This window comes from Camelus ferus, chromosome 8 (genome assembly GCF_009834535.1).
Source record: "Camelus ferus isolate YT-003-E chromosome 8, BCGSAC_Cfer_1.0, whole genome shotgun sequence".
Classification (NCBI taxonomy): domain Eukaryota; kingdom Metazoa; phylum Chordata; class Mammalia; order Artiodactyla; family Camelidae; genus Camelus; species Camelus ferus.
In genome coordinates this window covers 9,671,756-9,693,020 of record NC_045703.1, presented here as the reverse complement: position 1 = coordinate 9,693,020, position 21,265 = coordinate 9,671,756, and the positions used below count along the sequence as shown (strand labels likewise).

Sequence of the window (21,265 nt, the reverse complement as noted above, 5' to 3'; positions counted from 1 at the left end):
TGATAGTGAGCTGATGAATGAATTTGGGGATATCATTGAATGCATGCTTGCTTTTCTGTGGAAATGATCATTTAAACTCCCTTACAGCAACAAGATACGGAACTTGGTGTAATCACAACTATGCTGCTAGAATTCTTTTAGGAGAACTCATTTTAATTTGATTTCTAAATAAAAATTAAATATGTCTAAACATGATATTTTAGGCTTTAGTGAAATTCCTTCCCTGCAAAAAATAATTAAGAAATCTTTCTATTCTGTTAGTTTCTGTATTCCCTTGTGAATATTACCATTTTAATTGTAAATTAATCCAGACCCCTGCCTTTATAAATGATTGTAGCATACATTAAATAAGTTAGGATTATATGGGAAAAAAATTGCCTGAGTTTTAGACTCTCACAGAAAATTGAATTTATTAAACTAAAATATAAACTTACTTTTTGTTGAAAAGGATTTTGTCATTTATTTTCATTAAATAGCTTATATTCCAGGTATGTTTTAAATATGTTTTGATTATAAAAATTATTCTGGCTTGAACTTTTTAGGAATAGCTTTCGTGAAAAGTAGAGCTTGAACATGTATAATACAAGACAATAAGATGACTGGAATTTATAATATGTGAAATGCAGTAATACCGAGCTGTATGTTTTATCTTTCCCATGATGCAGTTGTGCAAGTTGCTTTAGGTCTATAGTCAGTATTTCCTTGACAATGTTAGCGTCTTATGAGAACTGAAGCACTATTTAACACAGGCAGACCTCATTTTATTGTGCTTCACGTATACTGCGTTTTTCACAGGTTGAAAATTTATGGCAGCCTTACACCAAGCAAGTCTGTTGGCAACCATTTTTCCAACAGCATTTGCTCAGTTTGTGTCTCTGTGTCACATTTTGGTAATTCTTGGAATATTTCAAACTTTTTCATTATTTTATTTGTTATGGTGATCTGTGATCTTCTATGTTACTATTGCAAAAAGATTACAACTCACTAAGGCTCAGGTGTTAGCAGTTTTAGCAATATTTTTAATTAAGGTATGTACATTGGTTTTTTAGACATAATGCTGTTGCACCTTTGATAGACTATAATATAGTGTAAGCAACTTTTATATGCACTAGGAAACCAAAAAATTCATGTGACTCCCTTTATTGCAATATTCACTCTGTTGTAGTGGTCTGGAACTGAGCCACAGTGTTTTTGAGGTGTTCCTGCAATCAGAACGTAGAATTTAATAGTTACCACACTACTTGCGTGATTAATGTGCTTATGAAAATCTTTTACACTGAAATTTAATTCATTTATAAAATCCAGATATTTTGCAACCTTCTGGTTTAAAGGTAATTCAATTTATTTATATAATTTCAAAAATAGCTTTCAGATCTAACATTGAAAGACTTCCTCTAATTATTCTTTGCTCCTTTCAGAGGAAATGGATGTAGAAGCTCGACTTACTGAATTATGTGAAGAAGTTAAGGTACTTGGATTTTTAAAATTCACATTACCAAGTTATTTGGGTGGATTGTTTCCTTTTCCTAAATATTTTGTTGGAGAAAACTTAACTATTTATCCTTTTTAAAATGCAAACATAAAATTGTTGATCTAGGTAGAACCACAGCTAGTTGATCAAATGACATTTGCCTTTAACATGAAGTTAAATTAGCTTTAAAATGTATAATATTCTGCATATAAATGAAATAACAAAGACAATTAACTGATCAAAATGTGCTTTTTCTTCTATTAGTTCACTCAAAGAATTTCTGGACAGATTTTTTAAAGCATCACTTAAACTTACATATTTTTGTAAAATGATACTGTTTAGAAATGAAAATTTGTTTTATTTCAAGAGACCAATTTGTGTCTTACACTGTTTTTCCACTAGTTCATTCTTTTAATCAAATTGAATCGATTTTTATTTTCCCTCTTTTTTCCCTTGTGGAACTAAATGTTTTGACTATTTTAAGATCACTGTGTATTTCACTCTTGTTTAGCTCCGTTAACGGAAGCAATCAGAGACCTGAATCAAACAAAAATACATGTATTTGGCTTTGGAATATATGTCTTTATGTAAATTTAAATGAGGACTTGAACCTTTCGAAAAAGTATTTACCTTCTCTTTGTAAAAGTATATATATGCAGGATAGACAATTTTGTATAATCCTGGAAGCTCTTTCCCCATGCTTCAAATAATTGTTTTCTTTGAAAAATCACTAATGCCGTTATAGTAGCTGCCCAGAAGAACTCTATATACTTAGAAATAATCTGAATGTTTGCTGTTAATATGAAAAGAATATGCAATGTTTAACTGACGTATTAAAGAAAATTTGGAGGAATAAACATGATACTTCCAGATGGAAAGGTTAAATGATTACTGAAAGATACCCAGTTTTTCTCAAGTTAATACTACTAATGTGTCCATATTCAAATCCCATGGAAACTTAAAAATTAAACTTATTTTAAAGATCACTTGAAGAAAGGTAAGGATGACTAAGAAGAACTTTTGAAAAATAATAATATAGAGGGACTTGCCCAGGCGGATGCTAAAATATACATAAAGCTACAGTAATAGAAATAGAGTAGGACTTCTCTAAAAGAATGGAAAGACAAATCAATGGCACTAAATAGCACTGAAATAGTCACTAAATATGTTTAAGAACTGAATATATAAAATATCACAAACACTGGGTTACATAAATGGTGTGGTAAAATACTATGCTATAGAAGCAAATTCTAAGTGGACTTAAAGAGTTAAATGTCCACAACAACTAGGAAGAAAAATTTACGTATACATTTATGTATAAACAGTCTACTCTTAGGATATGAAATAACCTCTTTAGAGTAATAATAAAAGGCAAAATAAGGTATTGATGATTCAAAACTTCTTTAAAAATATAAATAAAGTTGAAAGCAAGCAGACAATAGACTGGACGAAAATATCTCCAATATTTGGAAGTGGCAAGTGATTAATACTCACAATATATAAAGAGCTCCTATGTTTCAATTTCAAACGCCCCTCGTGGAGAAGGGATATGCATAGAGGCAGTGCACAAAAGGCAGTTCTTAGCAGAACCAGGTAGCCACTGAAATGACACTAATTCTTACTGAAAACCAGGGAAATCTGCATTTGACCATGAAATTTGCAAAAAATGAGAGTGACTGCTAATCTGCATTGTTGATAAGAACATAGGGGAACTGGTATCTGCATATGTGGTTGTGAGAGTAAAAACTGATTCTTTTTTTTAGTTCAATTCATATTAATCTCTTCTAAAAACATTTATTAAATACACATGCTCTCCCACATAACAGTTTTTATTTAGAAATCAATTCTACGAAAGTGCTAATACGTTTGCACAAACATGAATATAAAGGATTATAAACTCCCATGTAGACATTTAAAAGGATTAGGTAAATATCTGTGCACTGACATGGATTCAAGAAATAAGTTTTGATCTGAAATGGAAGGTAATATTTTCATGCTGAAATGCTCTTTAGGGTATGTTAACTGATAAAGATAAATTGGAGAAAAATACACATACGATTTTTATATGTTAAAAAAAGCTATGTGTGTATTTGATCATGTTTATATAATTAGATTACACATAAAAAATTTTAAAGGATATATATATTTCAAACTATTAATACAGAAAAGAATGGCATGAAGGATGGGGCTAAAAAGGAAAATTTTTATGCTTTATATCTGTATATATACTAAATTAAAAAATAATACATATGTATTCATATGTTACTAATAAATGTGTAGGTATTTATTTAAATTTCAGTATGTAAATGGGCATCATAAAATTTAACATCAACAAACTAGGGTAAATTTTTACAGCAGATAGAATAGACAAAAGATGGAATAATATTTAAAGAGGTCTTATAAATCAGTATGAAAACCTGTAACTCCCCCTACTAGTATAGGTTAGATCCCCAATTACAAAAAAGGCTAATAAATATATGAAAAACATTTAATCTCACTAATTATCATAAAATGTAAAAATTCTGAAACTATTTTAACCCATCAGTATGGCTGTGTTTTTAATAGCAATGTAATGCTTGTTGAGATGTGGTGAGATACAGATTCTCAGACCTCACAGATCTTTTTCAGAGATTAGTTTCGCAGTATGTATCCAAAGCCAAAAAGAGTATTCCTTCTCAATTTATGCCAAATAAACAATCAGAGGTTCTTATATAGTATAATTTGTAATATTGTAAAAATGTAAACCTAAATAAATAGCCAATAATAGGAGAATGGTTAAATTAATGGGACACTCATAATCTAAAAAAAGTTGTACAGCCTTAAACACGATGCTTTCAACAAATGTTTGGTGATGTAGGAAAATGCTCATACTGTATTCAGTGAAAATAGCATAAAACCACATGTAATTCTAGCTTTTTCCTCTACATACACAACTGAAAAAAATTGAAGACTGTGCACTAAAATGAACTCTATTTTTCTTCTTTTTTGCTTTCCCCTTTTTTCGAAGTCTATTAAAATAAGCATCATTCTGTAATCAGACACAATCAGTGAATGCTATGAAAACAATATATCCATGTAAGGCAAGATAATGAATGTTATTTGACAAAATATTAATACAAATGTAAGGTCTTATTATTCCTACATTTGTACATATAAAAGATCGTACTAGACATATTTGTAATCTCCTGTTTAACATAAAAAGAATTGTTTCTTATTTATATTTTGAGGCTCATTGTAAAGATTTATGTAAACCAAAGGAGTTTATACTTGAGGGGATGCTTTTCCAATAGTGAAAATACCAGCGTCCTCTCTCAGAACCTTGGTGCCATGATCCCTGAGAAATAAAGTTAGTAATTACAAAGTATCTAGGCAGCCTTGCTCTGGGGGGTGGGGGGGGGGGTAGGGAAAAAGAGTTGTGTACTTTATTTAGCCTGCAGTAAGGCCAGGAGAATTGTTTCTACTTGTGTGTAGATGATACTAGATGCAGTGTTGCTTGCCTTACACAATGCTATTTAATTACTGTCAGTTACTCTTGTCTTCTTTTCCTAACTCCATTAAAACCATTTTTGGAACAATATGGCAGGTTTCAGCTTATTTTAGAGTACATCTTAATCTTCTGTGTGTTCTTAAGAGACATAAAAAACTTGCTAGCTTCCTTTCTAATAACATTTATAAACCATTACCTGGGACTAAACGCATATGTAGATTTTTTTATATGTTGATAGATCAATGTTTATCATTTGTTGACTCTATTAGCTTCCTTTCCAGAATTCTGGAATTTGTCATTGTTTTCTGAGTTTGTCCTTATATTCTGGGAGTTTTTTCCTTATCTAAGACCTGGCATTCCTTATTTATTCATTCATTTATTCATCCAGTAAATATTTATTGAGTGACTACTGTGTACTGGTAACCAGAATCACAGAAGGGAATAACACTAGGGAAGATTTCCTAGTGTTGCTAATAACTGAAGACAGATTTTTGCGGTAAGATTATTATCTGCCTGAGAACTGACTGCTGCCTCAGTAGATTAAAGAAAAGCCTTTCCTCATGACAGAAATGCTTGTCCAAGGAGAAACATCTTTCTGACTTACAGTCTTTCATTACTCTTTGTTCACAAGTTCTTATTTTATGAAGTCAAGACAACCAAATGCCTTGTAGAAGAGTCTGCATTTCATTCAGTACTTTTTTTTATTCAGTATTCTTAACTTTTATCATCAGTTTAAGTGAATATTTAAATAAATGGGATAATTTAATTCCAGTATTAGAACACTCATAATAGTATATTATAGTTGTTTACCCACTTTTCTTTCCTCACTAGACTGTGAGCTTCTCATATTAATCTTGGTATCTGTAGAAATGTAGGCCCTAGCATTTAAAATGTGCTCAATAAATACTGGGTGAATGAATTGTTATTAAGGAGAAGGAAAGAAGTGTTTGACAACTCTGTGAAAGGATTCCTGCAAGTAAAATCGAATCTAAGTGTTGCAGGAAAATGGGGTGCAAGAGGATGGTCGTGCCCCACGTCTCAGGAAAGTCCTTGGCTTCCTTGGCTTTGTGCAGGAAAGAATTCAAGAGCAAGCCATAGTAAAGTGAAAGTAGATCGATTCAGGGAGATATGCAGTCTGTAGACATTTCAGAAGGCAAGAAAGGGAGAGGATTAGGAGATACTCACTTCATAGCAAAATGCAGGCCATCTCAAGAGGCGAGAGGCCTCAGGGTACGCAGTTGGTTAGTGTTTATGGGCTCGGTAATTTCATTTGCTAACAAGTGGGAGGACTATTCCAACTATTTTTGGGGAAAGGGATTTCCCAGAGTTGGGCCACCACCCAGTATTTGACCTTTTATGGCCATCCTCGGAACTGTCATGGCGCCTGTGGGAGTGCCAGCTACCATGCTAATACATTGCAATGAGCATGTAATGAAGCTTAAGGTCCACTGGAAGTCAAATCTGCTGTCCTGAGCCTCCAGGGTCTACTGGGATTTGAATCTCCCGCCATCTTGGACCTACTCAGGTTTTAACCAGTTTTTGTCCTATCTTCAATTGCTGTTTCCTTTCATGGTTATGCCCTGCCCCCTTCCCTCTTGTCTCATGGGAACATAGATGTGAGGGGAAAACAGTACTTTAGAAAGTGTCTCAGTCCTTTCTGAGTTGTTAGACATCTTTTAAGTACTTAGCTGATTGAGGAAAAAATCGTATTTTAAGACTTCTTTATCTTTCAAAAATGTTGTAACTTTCATCATGATTTATGCATTGTGTTTAAAAGTCCCAGTGTTTCAGTGTTTGAAGTTGATCATGTTTTACAGAATCCTGATTTGCAATTTTTTACTATATTTGGTATTGTTTCAGTGACAAGATACCTCAGATATTGAAATATTGGTTAATTTGGCAAAAATTGCTATAGTAACTATCAGAAAAAAAGCCGTTGGTCAGTTGGTCTCTCTCTGCACATATATGCAGGCACACACACACACATTTTTTTAAACTAAAAATTTGCCTTTGTATTAAGTCTCCATAATATATTTAGATATTTTACGGTAATTCTCAGAGAGCAGTGAAGTTTTTTTTCCTTGTCATTTCAGAAAATAGAAAATCCTGATGAACTGGCAGAACTTATAAATATGAATCTTGCTCAACTTTGCTCACTTCTAATGGCTTTGTGGGGACAGTTTCTGGAAGTTATAACACTACATGAAGAACTAAGGCTATTACTAGCACAAGAGCACCACACGTTGAGGGTAAGTTGAAAAAATGTGATGCCGGAGTATTTTAATGAGGATTATCATTTATCTCTAGAAATTTCTTATGAATAAAAAGCCTGATATTTACCTAATATGTTCATAAATCAGAAAAGAGACATTTATCATTGTATTATTGTTTGATTCCTAAGGTTAATAATAGAACAGTACAGTTGAGGACATGTCCTATCTCAGTTAATATCCCCACTAGTAAGAAAAACCATCTACATGTAAATAAAATAGGAAAATACATGATGCCAGATAGCCCTTGGAACCCAAGAGCAGGAATTATAACCAGGTCTCATCAGGAACAGAAATCAGTACTAAAGAGGCATCCCAGACTAAGACAGAATATCTCTCTCAAACTTCACACCCCCTCACTTCCTCTCCCCTTCCCTCACCTCATTTAAGACGTTTATTATGAACCTGGCAGGGTTGGGGGTGTAATCTAGATATGCATGTCCGTTATAGGCCTAGTATGGACATTATGCAGCTATTTTTGTGCAGTTTTATTATACAGCACATCAAGAGGCTTTGGGATATTAAATCTTTGACTATCTTTCCAGTCTTAACCTCCTTATGTACCCTGTACGCACGCTAATTTTCCTTACCTACTAAGTATTTCCACAAAAATATTTATTTTCTTTTTCCCTGTTTTTTTGCTTTTCTTTCCATAATTATAAAACATAATGTATAATCAGAATCAGAGAAGAGCATAAAACATACACGTTAACAAATAATTAAAAGCACATTCTCTTTTAGTTATCACCCAAATAAATAGAAAATTGTCAACACCACAGAAGTATTCTGTGTATTTTTTCCAATTTCTATTCCCTCAGTGACATTTAGAAGGAATCGCCATCCTGTCTTTTGTGAAAAGTTCCTTATTTCTCTTTTAGTTTTTACCACCTATGTACGTGCACTAAATAATAGAAGTTGTTTCAGCCTGTTCAGTTATTCAGCCTATGTATAAATGAAATCATACAGTGCATATGCTTTTGTATATTGCTTCTTTCAGTCAAGACTTTGTTTGTGAGATTAATCCATGTTTTTGTTGGTAGTTGTAGAATGCTCATTTTCATTTCTGTGATGTATTTCCATTTGAATATACCTACAGTTTGTTTATCCGTTCCCCTGTTGGTAGAAATTTGGATTATTTCTGGCTTGTAGCTACTGCAAACCAAGTTGCTATGTCTTAAACTTTTTTTTTTTTTGGTGTACCAGATTCTGTGAAGTGTTTACCTGTGAAGGAAATTGTCTTGTCATAGGATATGAGTAACTTCAATTCTACTACCTAATGCTTTTCTGTTTTCCAAAGTGGTGCCAATTTTTACTCCCACTAGCATTGTATGAGAGTTCTTATTACTCTACATATTCCCCAACTCTTGATATTGGCAGACTTTTAAAATTTTGCCAAGATGGATATAAAATGATACATGATTGTGGTTTTAGTTTGCATTTTTCTGCTGACTATAACTGGTATAGTTGAACACTGTTTTGTATGTTTATTGGTCATGTAGGTTTCCTCTTTGTGAAGTGCCTGTTCAAATTGCTTGCCCAATTTTCTATAGGATTACTTTGCTTTTTCTTCTTGATTTGTAATAGTTTTCTGTGTATTCTAAGTACTGGTCCTTTGTTACATATTTTATAAATAAATCTTCTCTCATTTCATTTTTTTTTTTTTTAGCTATCTTCATGCTGTCTTTTGATGATCTAGAGGTCTTAACTTTAGTGTAGATGAAACAGAAGAGAAAAGCCAGGCATAGACATACCCATATTTGGGTATAATATATGCAGAGCAACAAGGAAAAGGTGAGATTTTCAATAAATGATGTCGGGACAATTAGGTATCCATGTGGAAAAAATATTATATAAAATTCAGTTCCAGGTGGATTGAAGACAAACGTGAGAGGCAAAATCATAAAGCTTCTAAAATATAATAGAGAACTTACAAAAGAATTACAGGAACAGTACAGCATACTCCCATATACTCTTTGTCAGAATCACAAGTTTCTGTTTTGGCACATTTGCATCATTGTGCCTTCTTTTCGTAGATGGGTACGTATATAAATATGTACATACATACCTTTTTTCTAGACCATTTGATAGTTATAGACATCATGCTCCTTTATTCTTAAATACTTCAAGGTATATTGACTAAGAAAAAAAGATACTCTCTTAACCATAGTACAGTGAACAACTTTAGGAAATTTTATATTGATCCAGTACTAATATCTAACACATGATTTATTTTTAAGTCTTGTCAGTTGTCTTAATAATATCCTATGTAACAACCTTTCCCAGGATCAAACTTAAGAGTCACAGATTGCATTCAGTTATCATATCCCTTTAAACCCTTTAGACTCATTTCATCTTGAACAGGTCCTTGCATTTTCTTGGCTTTCTATGACTTTGACTTTTTTTGTACAGTATTCCCAGTAGTTTCGTAGACCATTCTTCAATTTGGGTTTGTATTATGTTTCTTTAAGATTAGATTCAGATGATACAGTATTAGTGGGAATACTACATTGTATTTCTTTTTCAATCAGTTTTGGTAGATTATATTTTTCTAGTGTATTTGTCTAAATTTATGGATTTATTGGTCTCAAATAATTTATAGCGTCCTTTAATTACCTTTTTAATATCAGCAATATCTGTAGTGTTTTCTTCTGTTTCATTCCTGATAGTAGTTATTTGTGCTTTCATTCTTTTTTCCTTGATCGGTCCCACCAGATGTTTGTCATTTTATTAGATTTTTCAAAGAACAGACTTTTAATGTTAATTTTCTCTCTTGTGTGTTTCGTTTTCTGTTTCATTAGTTTTGCTTTTGACTTCAGGTATTCCTCTTACTTTCTATAGGTTTATTTTACTGTCTTTTTAAAACTGATATAAATAGATGCTTAGCTTATTAATTGTAGCATTTCTTCTTTTCTGTTATACGCATGTAAGTCTATAAGTATTGCTTTAGCTGCATTCCACAAGTCTTGATATATTGTGTTTTGTTTTTTTTTTTTTGTCTTTCAGTTCTCTGTGTTTTCTAATTTTTGTGAGCAATTTATTCTTTGGGGCTATTTAGAAGAGTTTCTTTTCTCCATTAGCATATAAAATAACAAATACATCTGTTCCTTCATTTTCTGTATGTAAACAGGACCAATGTACTAGTCAGTGACAGGATACCAGGGGAACCAGTGTGGCAGGCGTATACCACCCTCCAGTGGGAAATCCCTCAGCTGCCATAACAGTGTGTTTGGGAACCTAACATCTATTGCATAAAACATCTTTGAATTAATGTAACACATGTAAACAAAACTATTATCAAGTATGCATTGGACATGTTGTCTCAAATTTAGCTATTTTCATTCTTTTCTTGCTTGGAAGTCCAAGAAATTGAGTGTCTGCCCATAATCAGTCTTTCTCAGACATAAAGGACCAGAGGCAATTCTTGTTCATAAATTGCCATGTTTTGTTATCAAGTAACCCTGTAGTCCTAGATTATGGAGATTGACACCTAGCCCCAAGGCAGTCATCTATAGCAGGGACATGAGGAAGACTAGTCATTTCTGAGGTGGCCTGCTGCTTATAAATTCTGCTGACTTAGGGCACTTTCTGTTGGAAAAATTACTGACTGCAGTATTCAGGTCGTCTCTCTTGAGCATTTTAACATAGGATACACAGGAAGAGACACAGTTGGTGCGCACTGTCAGAAACCAGAGAGACAGGGACACAGGCACAATCTGTGAGACAGTGGAAGTCATGAGTAAACCAGTTTTCATAAGGGAGGGGTAGAACTAATAAGGGTCGGAAGCATAGCAGAGAGAGTCTAAGGTGGAGAGAAACACAGCAGTGGAGGAAGGACCAGAAAAGGGAACAGCAGCTGCAGGAGTGATCTTAGGATATTAGTCTATTTGTTAATTCCTGAATGGCAGTGAGCCACTTCAGTTTCACAAGAACTGGATGTCTGGGTGCAGGATCAGTTCCCCGGACGTCCTTACTTAGCTGTGCATCCTTATGAACTCCCACACAGCCTGAGCCAACCTGAGCTCATCTCTGTCTCTTACTAACTAAAGAGCCTTCATGTCCGGGAGTATTTATCTATCTCCAGATATACAGATTTCCTAGTTGTCTTCTTGTTTTTGATTTCCAGCTTATCTTCACTGTGATTAGGAAGCAAGTCTCTGTGACTTAAAAACTTGTAATATTCTTTCAGACCTTCACGTACAGCGGGAATGTATATTCTTCAGTATACTGGGTTAAGTGTTCTGAATCGTCTGCTAGGTTAAGTTTATAAATCATTTTGTTCAAAGTCTTCATATTTTTAATGAGTTTATGGCTGTTACTGCTGTCAACTATGAAGAAAGATGTATTTAAGTCTCCCATTATTACTATGAATTTGTTCTTACTTGTTGTTACCAGGTAGTAAGTAAGTGGCAGAGGTGGGATTCCAGCCCGCGTGGGAAGGCTCAGTGGTCTGTTCTTAGCACTTGATGCGCTGCTTCTCACAGTAGAGAAGTGGGTGATCTCAGATCAGAGCCAACTTTGTAGCACAACACTTTATGGGGAGGGGGTTGTCCTGGGTGGAACAGGAGCTAGGAGGTAAACGCCAGCAGTCAGAGAACAGCTGGGGAGCACAACCTTGAAAAAAGAAAGAAAAGGGGACAAAGAAGGGAGGCCAAGACAAGAATCCGGTTTATGGAAAACTAAAATGCCAAAGATAAACTGTGAAATTTGACCTAGAGCTCCCTCTTCTCACCCCATTCCAGATACCAAGATAGGGCCTATTTAACTCCTAAAGGAATCAAGGAGGGTTAATTAAGACACAATGAAGAAGTGCCCTAATGTTACTTAATCAGGGTAATAAGCCTTTCCCTGCCCTGTCCTGCCTTGTGTCACAAAAACTGTAGAAATGCTGGTGTGTTATGTCCTTTGACTTACATTTATGCCATTCAATAGGAACTTTGCTCATAAAGTGTATCAGTATTCTGAGAATACACTGATAAGCCTACAGTAACCAAGTAGTCCAAGGGTCACTCATTGTTTGTACAGGGACAGACGTGGCTGTAATAAAGTCTATGGGCTATCTCATAATGCATTCAGAAGCAGCACTGTTAAACTAAGTCACAGAAGTGGACTTACGATAGAGAATCTCTCCTTGTTGGGTGAAAGCTAATAGTGATACAAAGAGCTGGAATAAAAAGAGGAAATGTAAATCTATATTTGAACAGTTTAGTGAGTTAGTTCAGTATTGGTTCAAACATATTATTCAATAGTAAGATTCAGAAGGGGCAGATTTTCAGATTTTCGGAAAACTAAGTCATCCAGAATTGTTGAATTCTATAGTCACGTGCCATGCGCGTTCACATTAAAGCATAGAAACTATTGCATGTGAATGGTTCCCAGCACCCCATACTAATTAAAAAGGTAAAGCGAGAGTGATATCAGCGTGTGATGTCCCTCACTTTTGTCCCGCCTACAACAACAAAACTTTGGCATCCATCCATGATGGATGTGACTTTGTGGGAACCGTGGAATCCAGCATCATCCACCAAGGGACGCAAGAGGGGTCTTCCCTCCCTGTGCACTGGGTGATCAGCAGACGGACCTCAGTCCTGGCTGTGGACCCTGTGGTGGCCCTTTAGCTGACTACAGTCCTGGAGTCTCTGGAGAACACTGACTTCAGCAGTCACCCCCAGTAGAGATAGCTTTTGTGAAAGTCCAGGTTTCCAGAAGAGAAATGAAATTCCAGCACTCCATTGGAATGAAAAGTACAAGTTTGGACATGTTGGAGTTCCAGCAAGGAGAACAATTTGTCTTTACTCACATCACTCCTCCCCCAAGGTGACACAGCTTACCCAGGAGAACCTTGCTTGGCCTGTGATTTCTTCTCCAGGGAAAGGGAGAGTAGATGAGTGAGCACCCAGCTTCCCAACTGTGCAGGATGCTGCCAAGAGACTCGTCTCTCTCCTACCCCACACAGAGTGCTAAATCAGGACTCTGTGGCTGCAGGGTGTGAAGTCACTGGGAAAGCAGCAGATGGGATTCTCGGAAGACAACACAGGGACATGGATCCTGCTCACTGCTTTGAGGGCTCTATAAGAAGTCTGCCCATGGGCACCTCCAGCATCCCACCTGCGTTACCCACACAACCCCTGACTGCAGCCAGCTCCCTGTGTGTACTCCTGAAGGCAGCAGCAAGAGCAAGCTTTGGCAGACCTCTGTCTGCAGGCCAGAGAGTGACCACAACTTGAGCTATAATACCACCTTTGAGAAACAAAAGATAGACAGTCAACACTCAGCTTGGTGTAGTGCAGGATGGAGAGAAGGAAATATAAGCTTGAGCATTCTGCCACCACAGGGAACAAGAAATGTGGAGCAGATGTGTCCATAGACGGTCACAGAAAGCCTCAGAATCTCTGGCAGGGATGAAGGAAGGTATTTCTGTTCCAGAGACAGTAAATGCTGGAGGAGTTGATTGCTACTTCAAATGTGAAGATAGTAATACACAACTCCAGGGATCATAAAAAATCAAGGAAACGTGACATCATCTTCCAGGAATCAAACCCCAAAACATGGAGATCTATGATTTACCCCATAAAGAATTCAAAATAGCTATTTTAGGGAAACTCAGTGAGCTACAAGAAATCACAGGAAGACAATAAAATAAAATCAAGAAAGCTGTACACAAACAAAATGAGAAAACGTGTAGCAAAGATATAGAGATCATAAAAAGAACTAAACAGAAATTCTGGGGCTGAGTAGTTCAGTGAATGAAATAATAAATACAACAGGAGCATTCAGCACTGGATGGGCCAAGCAGAGGAAAGAATGTGTAATAAAAAACAAGAACTTTAAAATTATCCAGTCAGAGGAAAACAAAAGAAATGAAAAAGAGTGGAGAAATCCTATCTGGTCTACAGAATACCATCAAAAGAAACAATTTGTGAATTATTGGTGTTCTAGAAGGAGAAGAAGGGAAAGGGGCAACAGCTTATTTAAAGAAATAATTACTGAGAACTTATCAAATCTAGGATGAGACTTGAATATCCAAGTACATAAAGCTCATAGGTCACCAAACCAACTAAACATAAGGAGATTCTCTCTAAGACACATTATAATAAAATGTCAAAAATCGAAAACAAGAAATCTAAAAAGCAGCAAGGGAAAAGAAGATTGTAACCTGAAAGCAACCCCGCCTCCGCCATAAGACTATGAGAGGTTTTTTACCTTATAGACCCCATGAGAGTGGGATAGTAAATTCAAAGTGCTGAAAGAAAAAACTGCCAACTAAAAACATTCTGTCTGGCAAAGTTATCCTTCAGAAATAAAGGAGAAATAGACTTTCTCTTGACAAACAAAAGCTGAGGTAATTCATCACCACTGGACCTGCCTTACAAGAGATGTGGAAAAGAATTCTCTAGCTGAAATGAAAGGGTGCTAATTAGGATATGAAAAAGTATGAAAATGTACAACATACCAGTAAAGATGAGTAGTCAAATTCAGAGGACTCAAATACAGTAAAATGGTGATATGTTAACCACTTAACCCAAGTGTAAAGGTTATAGGATAAGAATATTAAAAATAACTACAGCTGTAATACCTTGTTAATGGCTATACAGTATAAAACGTATCATGACATCAAAAACATTAAAAGGAAGAGTGGATTTTTTAATGAAATCAAAGTTATCATCATTATAAACTGAACTGTTGTATCTACAAGGTGTATGATGTAAACGTTATGGTAATCACAAAGCCAAAATCTATTGTAGATTCACAAAAGATGTAGAGAAGGGAATCAGCATGTCACTACAGAAAAACCATCAGTTCACAAAGGAAGTCAGCAAGAGAAGCAGAAAGGAACAAGTAGACTACAAAACATTCAGAAAGCGATTACTGAGATTGCATTAGTAAATCCTTATGTTACCAGTAAACATTCTAAATGTAAATGGATTGAATTCTCCAATTAAAAGTCATAGAGTGACTGGATGGGTTTTTTTTAAAAAAAGAAGAACCAAGTATATGCTGCCTACAAGAGACTTACTACTTCAGTTTTAAGAACACACATGGACTCAAAGTGAAGCGATGGAAAAAGATATTCGTGCAACTAGAAACCAGAAGAGAACAGGGAAAGCTATACTTATATCACACAAAATATATTTTAAGCCAGAATGGTAACAGGAGACAAAGAAGATCATTAGATAATGATAAAGGGTCAGTTCATCAAGGAGACCTAACAATGTTAATATGTATCTAACCAATAAGTATATTAAGCAAATACTAACAGATCTGAAGGGAGAAATAGAAAACAATGCAGTAGTAGTAGGGAACTTCAGTACTCCACTTTCAACAGTGGATAGATCATCCATGTAGAAAATCAACAAGAAAACATTATAGAGTTGACCCATACTTTAGACCAGACGGACCTAACAAACATACAAAACATTCCATCCAACGCAGCAGAATACATGTTTTTTTCTCAGGTGCACACAGAATATTCTCCAGCATCGTTCACATGATGGGTCAAAAAACAAGTCTTAGCAAATTTAAGAAGATGATAGTCATACCAAGTATCTTTTCTGACCGTAATGGATGAAAGTAGAAATCAGTTAATATGTGGAAACCTGGAGAATTCACGAATATGTGGAAATTAAACAACAGTCCTGAACAACCAATGGGTCAGAAATCTTAAATAAATAATCTTTCACCTCAAGGAACTAGAAAGATTGTGAAGCTCAAAGTTAGATGAGGGAAGGGAATAACAAAGATCAGAGTGAAACTAAATGAAAAGGGATACAGAAAAACAATAGAAAAATCAACAAAACTAAGAACCATTTTTTTGGAAAAGATTTTTAAAATCGACAAACTTTTGCTAGGCTAAGGAAAAAGAGAACACACAAATAAGTAAAATTAGAAATGAAAGAGGACAGATGGGTAGGGATAAATTGGAAGTTCGAGATTTGCAGATTACTGGCTGGTATATATAAAATTTATACTGTATAGCACAGGAAAATATATTCAGTATCTTGTAGCTTACAGTGAAAAAGAATGTGAAAATGAATATATATATATATACACATACATGTATGACTGAAGCATTGTGATGTACACCAGAAATTGACAAAATAAAATAAAATAAAATGAATCTCACTACCTACATTTTACCCCCCAGAATAAATAAATAAATGAAAGAGAAGACATTACAACTGATAGCACAGAAATACAAAAGCACGTAAGAAATTACTATGAACAATTATACACCAGCAAGTGGTATAAGCCAGGAAATTTAGGTTTTCTAAAAATTTCCTAGAAACATACAACATACAGAGACTGAATCACAAAGAAACAAAAATTCTGAACAGACCAATAATGAATAAGGAGATTGAATCAGTAGTCAAAAATTTTCCAACAAAGAAAAGTCCAGGAAAAGTTGGCTACATTGGTGAATTCTACCAAACACTTCAAGAAGAGTTAACTCCAGTCCTTCTCAAACTCTTCCAAGAAATTGAAAAAAAAGGGAACACTTTCAAACTCATTTTACGATGCCAGTATTACCCTGATATTAAAGCCAGATAAGGACACTATAAGAAAAGTAAACTACAGTCCAATATCCCTGGTGAATATGGGTGCAAAAGTTCCTAACAAAGTATTAGCAAACCAAATTCAGTAGCAGATAAAAAGAATCATACACTGTGATCATGTGGGATTCATCCCGCAAGGATGATTCAACATCTGCAGATGAATAAATGTGATACACCACATTCGTAGAATAAAAGAGAAAAACCATGTGCTCATCTCAATAGATGCACAAAAAGCATTCAACAAAATTTAGCATTCTTTCATGATAACTCAACAATTTGGATATAGAAGATATATATTTCAACATGATAAAGGCCATATATGACAGGCCCACAGCTAACATCATACTCAACATTGAAAGGTTGAAAGCTTTTTCTCTAATATGACCAAGACATGGTGCTCACTCTCACCACTCCTATTTAACATAGTACTAGACATCCTAGCAATTAGACAGGAAAAAGAAATAAAATACATCTAAATCAGAAAAAAAGAGGTAAAATTATCTCTGGCTCCAGATTTTATGATCTTATATATAAAAAATCCTAAAAGACTCCACCAAAAAAAACGCTGTAATTAATCAATGAATTCAGTCAAGTTGTTTGATACAAAATCAACATACAAAAATTAGTTGCATTCTGTACACTATCAAAGATATATGGGAAAAAGAAATAAAACAATCCCATTCGCAATAGCATCAAAAACAATAAAACACTTAGGAATTAATTTAACCAGGGAGATGAAAGATCGGTACACTGAAAACTACAAGACTTTGTGAAGTAAGTTGAAGAAGTCACAAACAAATGGAAAAATATCCTATTTTCATGAATCAGAACTGATATTTTAAAATATTTGTACTACCCAAAGTCATTTATAGATTCAGTGCAGTCCTATCAAAATTCTAATGGTATTTTTGACAGAAATAGAAAAAGCAATCCTAAAAAGTGTATGGAACCACAAAAGACCCCAAATAGCCAAAGCAACTCTGAGGAGGAAAAGCAAAGCTGGAAGCATCACACCTCACTTTAGACTCTACCACAAAGCTGTAGAAGTCAGAACAGTGTGGTACTGCCCTAAAAACAGGCACATAGACCAATGGAACTGAATCAAGAGCCTGGAAGTAAGTTCTCACATGTATATTCAACTAGTGTTTGACAAGGGAACCAAAAATACACATTGAGAAAGGATAATCTCTTCAGTGAGAGGTGCTGGGAAAACTGAATAACCACATGCTGAAGAATGAAATTGGACCCTATCTTACACCGCTCACAAAATTAACTCAGAATGGATTAAGAACTTAAACATAAGACCCGAAACTGCAAAACCTCTAAAGGAAAACATAGGGGAAATGCTCCTTGACGTTGGTCTTGGCGATGATATTTTGGATTTGACACCAGAAGCAAAGGCAAAAATAAGTCAGTGGGATGACATCCAACTAAAAAGCTTCTGCACAGCAAAGAAGACCATCAATGAAATGAGAAGGCAAACTACCAAATGAAAAAAAAAATATATTTACAGATCATATAGGTGATAAGGCATTAATGTTTAAAATATATAAAGAACTCATACAACTCAATAACCAAAAAAAAAAAAAATCCAATTAAAAATGGGCAGAGGAACTGAATGAATATTTATACAGACAAGACATACAAGTGGCCAGTAGGTACATGAAAGGTTGTACAACATCACTAATCATCAGGGAAATGCAAATCAAAACCACAGTGAGTTGTCATCTCACATCTGTTACAACGACTGTCATCAAAAAGTCAAGAGGTAGCAAGTGTTGGTGAGGATATGGAGAAAAGGGGACCCTTGTGCACTATGGATAGGAATGTAAGTTGGTGCAGCCACTATGATAAACAGTATAGAAGTTCCTTTAAAAATTAAAAATAGAACTACCATATGACTCAGCAATCCTACCTCTGGGATTATATCCAAAGGAAATGAAAACAGAATCTTAGAGATAATTTACTCTCGCGTGTGTACTGCAGCAGCATTCACAATACCCAAAACATGAAAACAACCTTAAGTGCCCATGAATTGTGTGTGTGTGTGTGTGTGTGTGTGTATAGGAATATTTATCAGCTATTAAAAGGACATCTTGCCATTTGTAACAACATGCAGGGACACTGAGGGCTTTATGTTAAGGGAAATAAGACAGAGAAGGACAATACAGTGTGGTATTACTTACACGCAGAATCTAAAAAAGCCAAACTCATAGAAACAGAGTAGGATGGCGGTTTCCAGAGGTCAGAGTGTAGGGTGAAATGGAGAGATGTTGGTCAAAGAGTACAAACTTCCAAGCTATAAAAGAGGTGATTTGGGGGGATCTAATGTACAGCATGGTATTTGTAGTTAACAATACCATATATATACTTGAAAGTTTGTAAGAGAGGAGATCTTAAATTTTCTCACCACAAGAACTGATAATTATGTGGCGTGATATTGGTGTTAACTATTGCTAAGATGGTAATCATTCTGCAGTGTGTAAGTGTAGCAAATCACCACATTGTACACCTTAAAGGTACACAAGGTTATACGTTAGTTGTCTCTTAGTATAGCTGGGGAAAAAAAGGTAAAGGGTACTTAATATCAAGTGAGAGATGCCTTTGTCGTTTCAAACTGGGAAATGGAATTATCAACTGAGATAACATAAAAAGCAGAACTAAATTGAAATTATAATGGATTTTATATATGTGAAGAACTATGAAAGGATCTGAGATTTTACCCTACTTACAAGCTAATAAGTTAGCTTACCGTAGATTGATTCATGGATGCTGGCAGACCATGTGAGATCCGAGACAAAGGACTCTGATTCTGAATCAAAGACAAAGGACTTTACTAGTCACAGCCATTGTAATAACCAGAATATCATTGTCATTGGTTCTTTGAGCTCCAATTCTCACAGTCTAACATAAAGACCAGGTTCACACCAGTAGATTGCATTATAGGAGGAAACCTCTGTGCTTAGAAATCCCAAATTTTTTTTTCTACTGATTTCTTTTTAATGCAATTTACTTAACATTATAAATTTGTTTACTGAGGCTCTGTCTGTCATCTCTGGGAAATAAAATGTGTCTGTAGGTTTTTAAATAACAAAGACAACGTGGACTTCCACTTTTCTACTTATTTACATTTTCACACTGAAGGTTAAACAGAGTAACAAATTGTATGCAAATTATTTGCCAGAGGCAGTTACCTTAGGTCATTTATAATTAGTATGTATTTGAAATCTCCAGAAAGCATGTTGTTTATAACTTAGGGCTAGTTTTTTGTTTGTTTGTTTTTGTTCTTGTTTTTTTTTTTTTTTTTTTTGAATCATAGGCTTATAAAATTCTTCTTTTTAATTTTTTTTATTTTATTGAGTTATAGTCAGTTTACAATATTGTGTCAATTTCCATTGTAGAGCACAATTTTTCAGTCATACATGAATATACCTATATTCATTTTCACATTCTTTTTCACCATGAGCTACCACAAGATCTTATATATATTTCCCTGTGCTATAGAGTATAAACTTGTTTATCTACTCTATATATGCCTGTCAGTATCTACCAATTTCAAACTCCTGGTCTGTCCCTTCCCACCTCCCTCCCCACTGGCAACCACAAGTTTGTGTTCTATGTCTGTAAGTCTGTTTCCATTTTATATTGAAGTTCATTTGTCTTTTTCTTTTTAGATTCCACATATGAGTCATATCATATGGTATTTTTCTTCCTCTTTCTGGCTTACTGTACTTAGAATGACATTCTCCAGGGACATCCATATTGCTGCAAATGGCGTTATGTTGTCATTTTTAAGGCTGAATAATATTCCATCATATAATGTATCACATCTTCTTTATCCAGTCATCTGTTGATGGACATTTAGGCTGTTTCCATGACTTGGCTATTGTAAATAGTGCTGCTGTGAACATTGGGGTGCTGCTGTCTTTTTGAATTTGGGTTCCTTCTGAGATATCCCAAATATTTTATAATGGATGGTAAGCATGCCTGCTGTTTGCTCCAGAGGGAATCTTTATCTACCAAGGCTGTAAGCAGACCTACCCTTTGCACCAAAGGGAGCCCTATCTCTGTCTTCCCAGGCTGTTCTCAAGATAGTCTGGAACAAAGACAGTCCCCTTTTCTGCTCACAAGACTTGCATAAATTTAAGAGACCCTTGGAGAATTGTCTTTCAACAGTGTCTTATGGAGAACTCCTTTTCACAGCAGTTTATTCCTCAACGATTTTAGTGATCTTAGTTACTAGTGCTTCCTACTGTAACATCGGAGATGCTGTATTTAATGTTTATTGTAGCTGGTGTCCGGAATTATATCATAAGCCCAGTGTTAAGATCAGTGTGTTTGGTTTACAGACTTGGGAAGCCAGGCTTTGTGCTTTGTGCTGACATTGCAGACCTGTATTCTGCCCCGAGCAAGCTTTTGTTAGGGCTGGTGGAGTCGGACAAAACAGCAGTTGATTTGGCATTCTTTCAGAGGTGACTTGAATAAA

The 21,265-nt window shown here is 35.1% G+C and overlaps 1 protein-coding gene across 8 annotated transcripts in view; it reads left to right on the top strand.

Moving 5' to 3' along the window:
* Window positions 1-21,265, top strand: part of FAM135A (family with sequence similarity 135 member A) — a 119,663-nt gene that overhangs the window by 65,599 nt on the left and 32,799 nt on the right. For all 8 annotated transcript variants that reach the window (XM_032484449.1, XM_032484443.1, XM_032484451.1 and 5 more), the window contains 2 exons: window positions 1,419-1,468; window positions 7,052-7,207. In XM_032484449.1, the coding sequence (XP_032340340.1) occupies window positions 1,419-1,468; window positions 7,052-7,207 (206 nt within the window). The remainder of the gene's footprint in view (window positions 1-1,418; window positions 1,469-7,051; window positions 7,208-21,265) is intronic.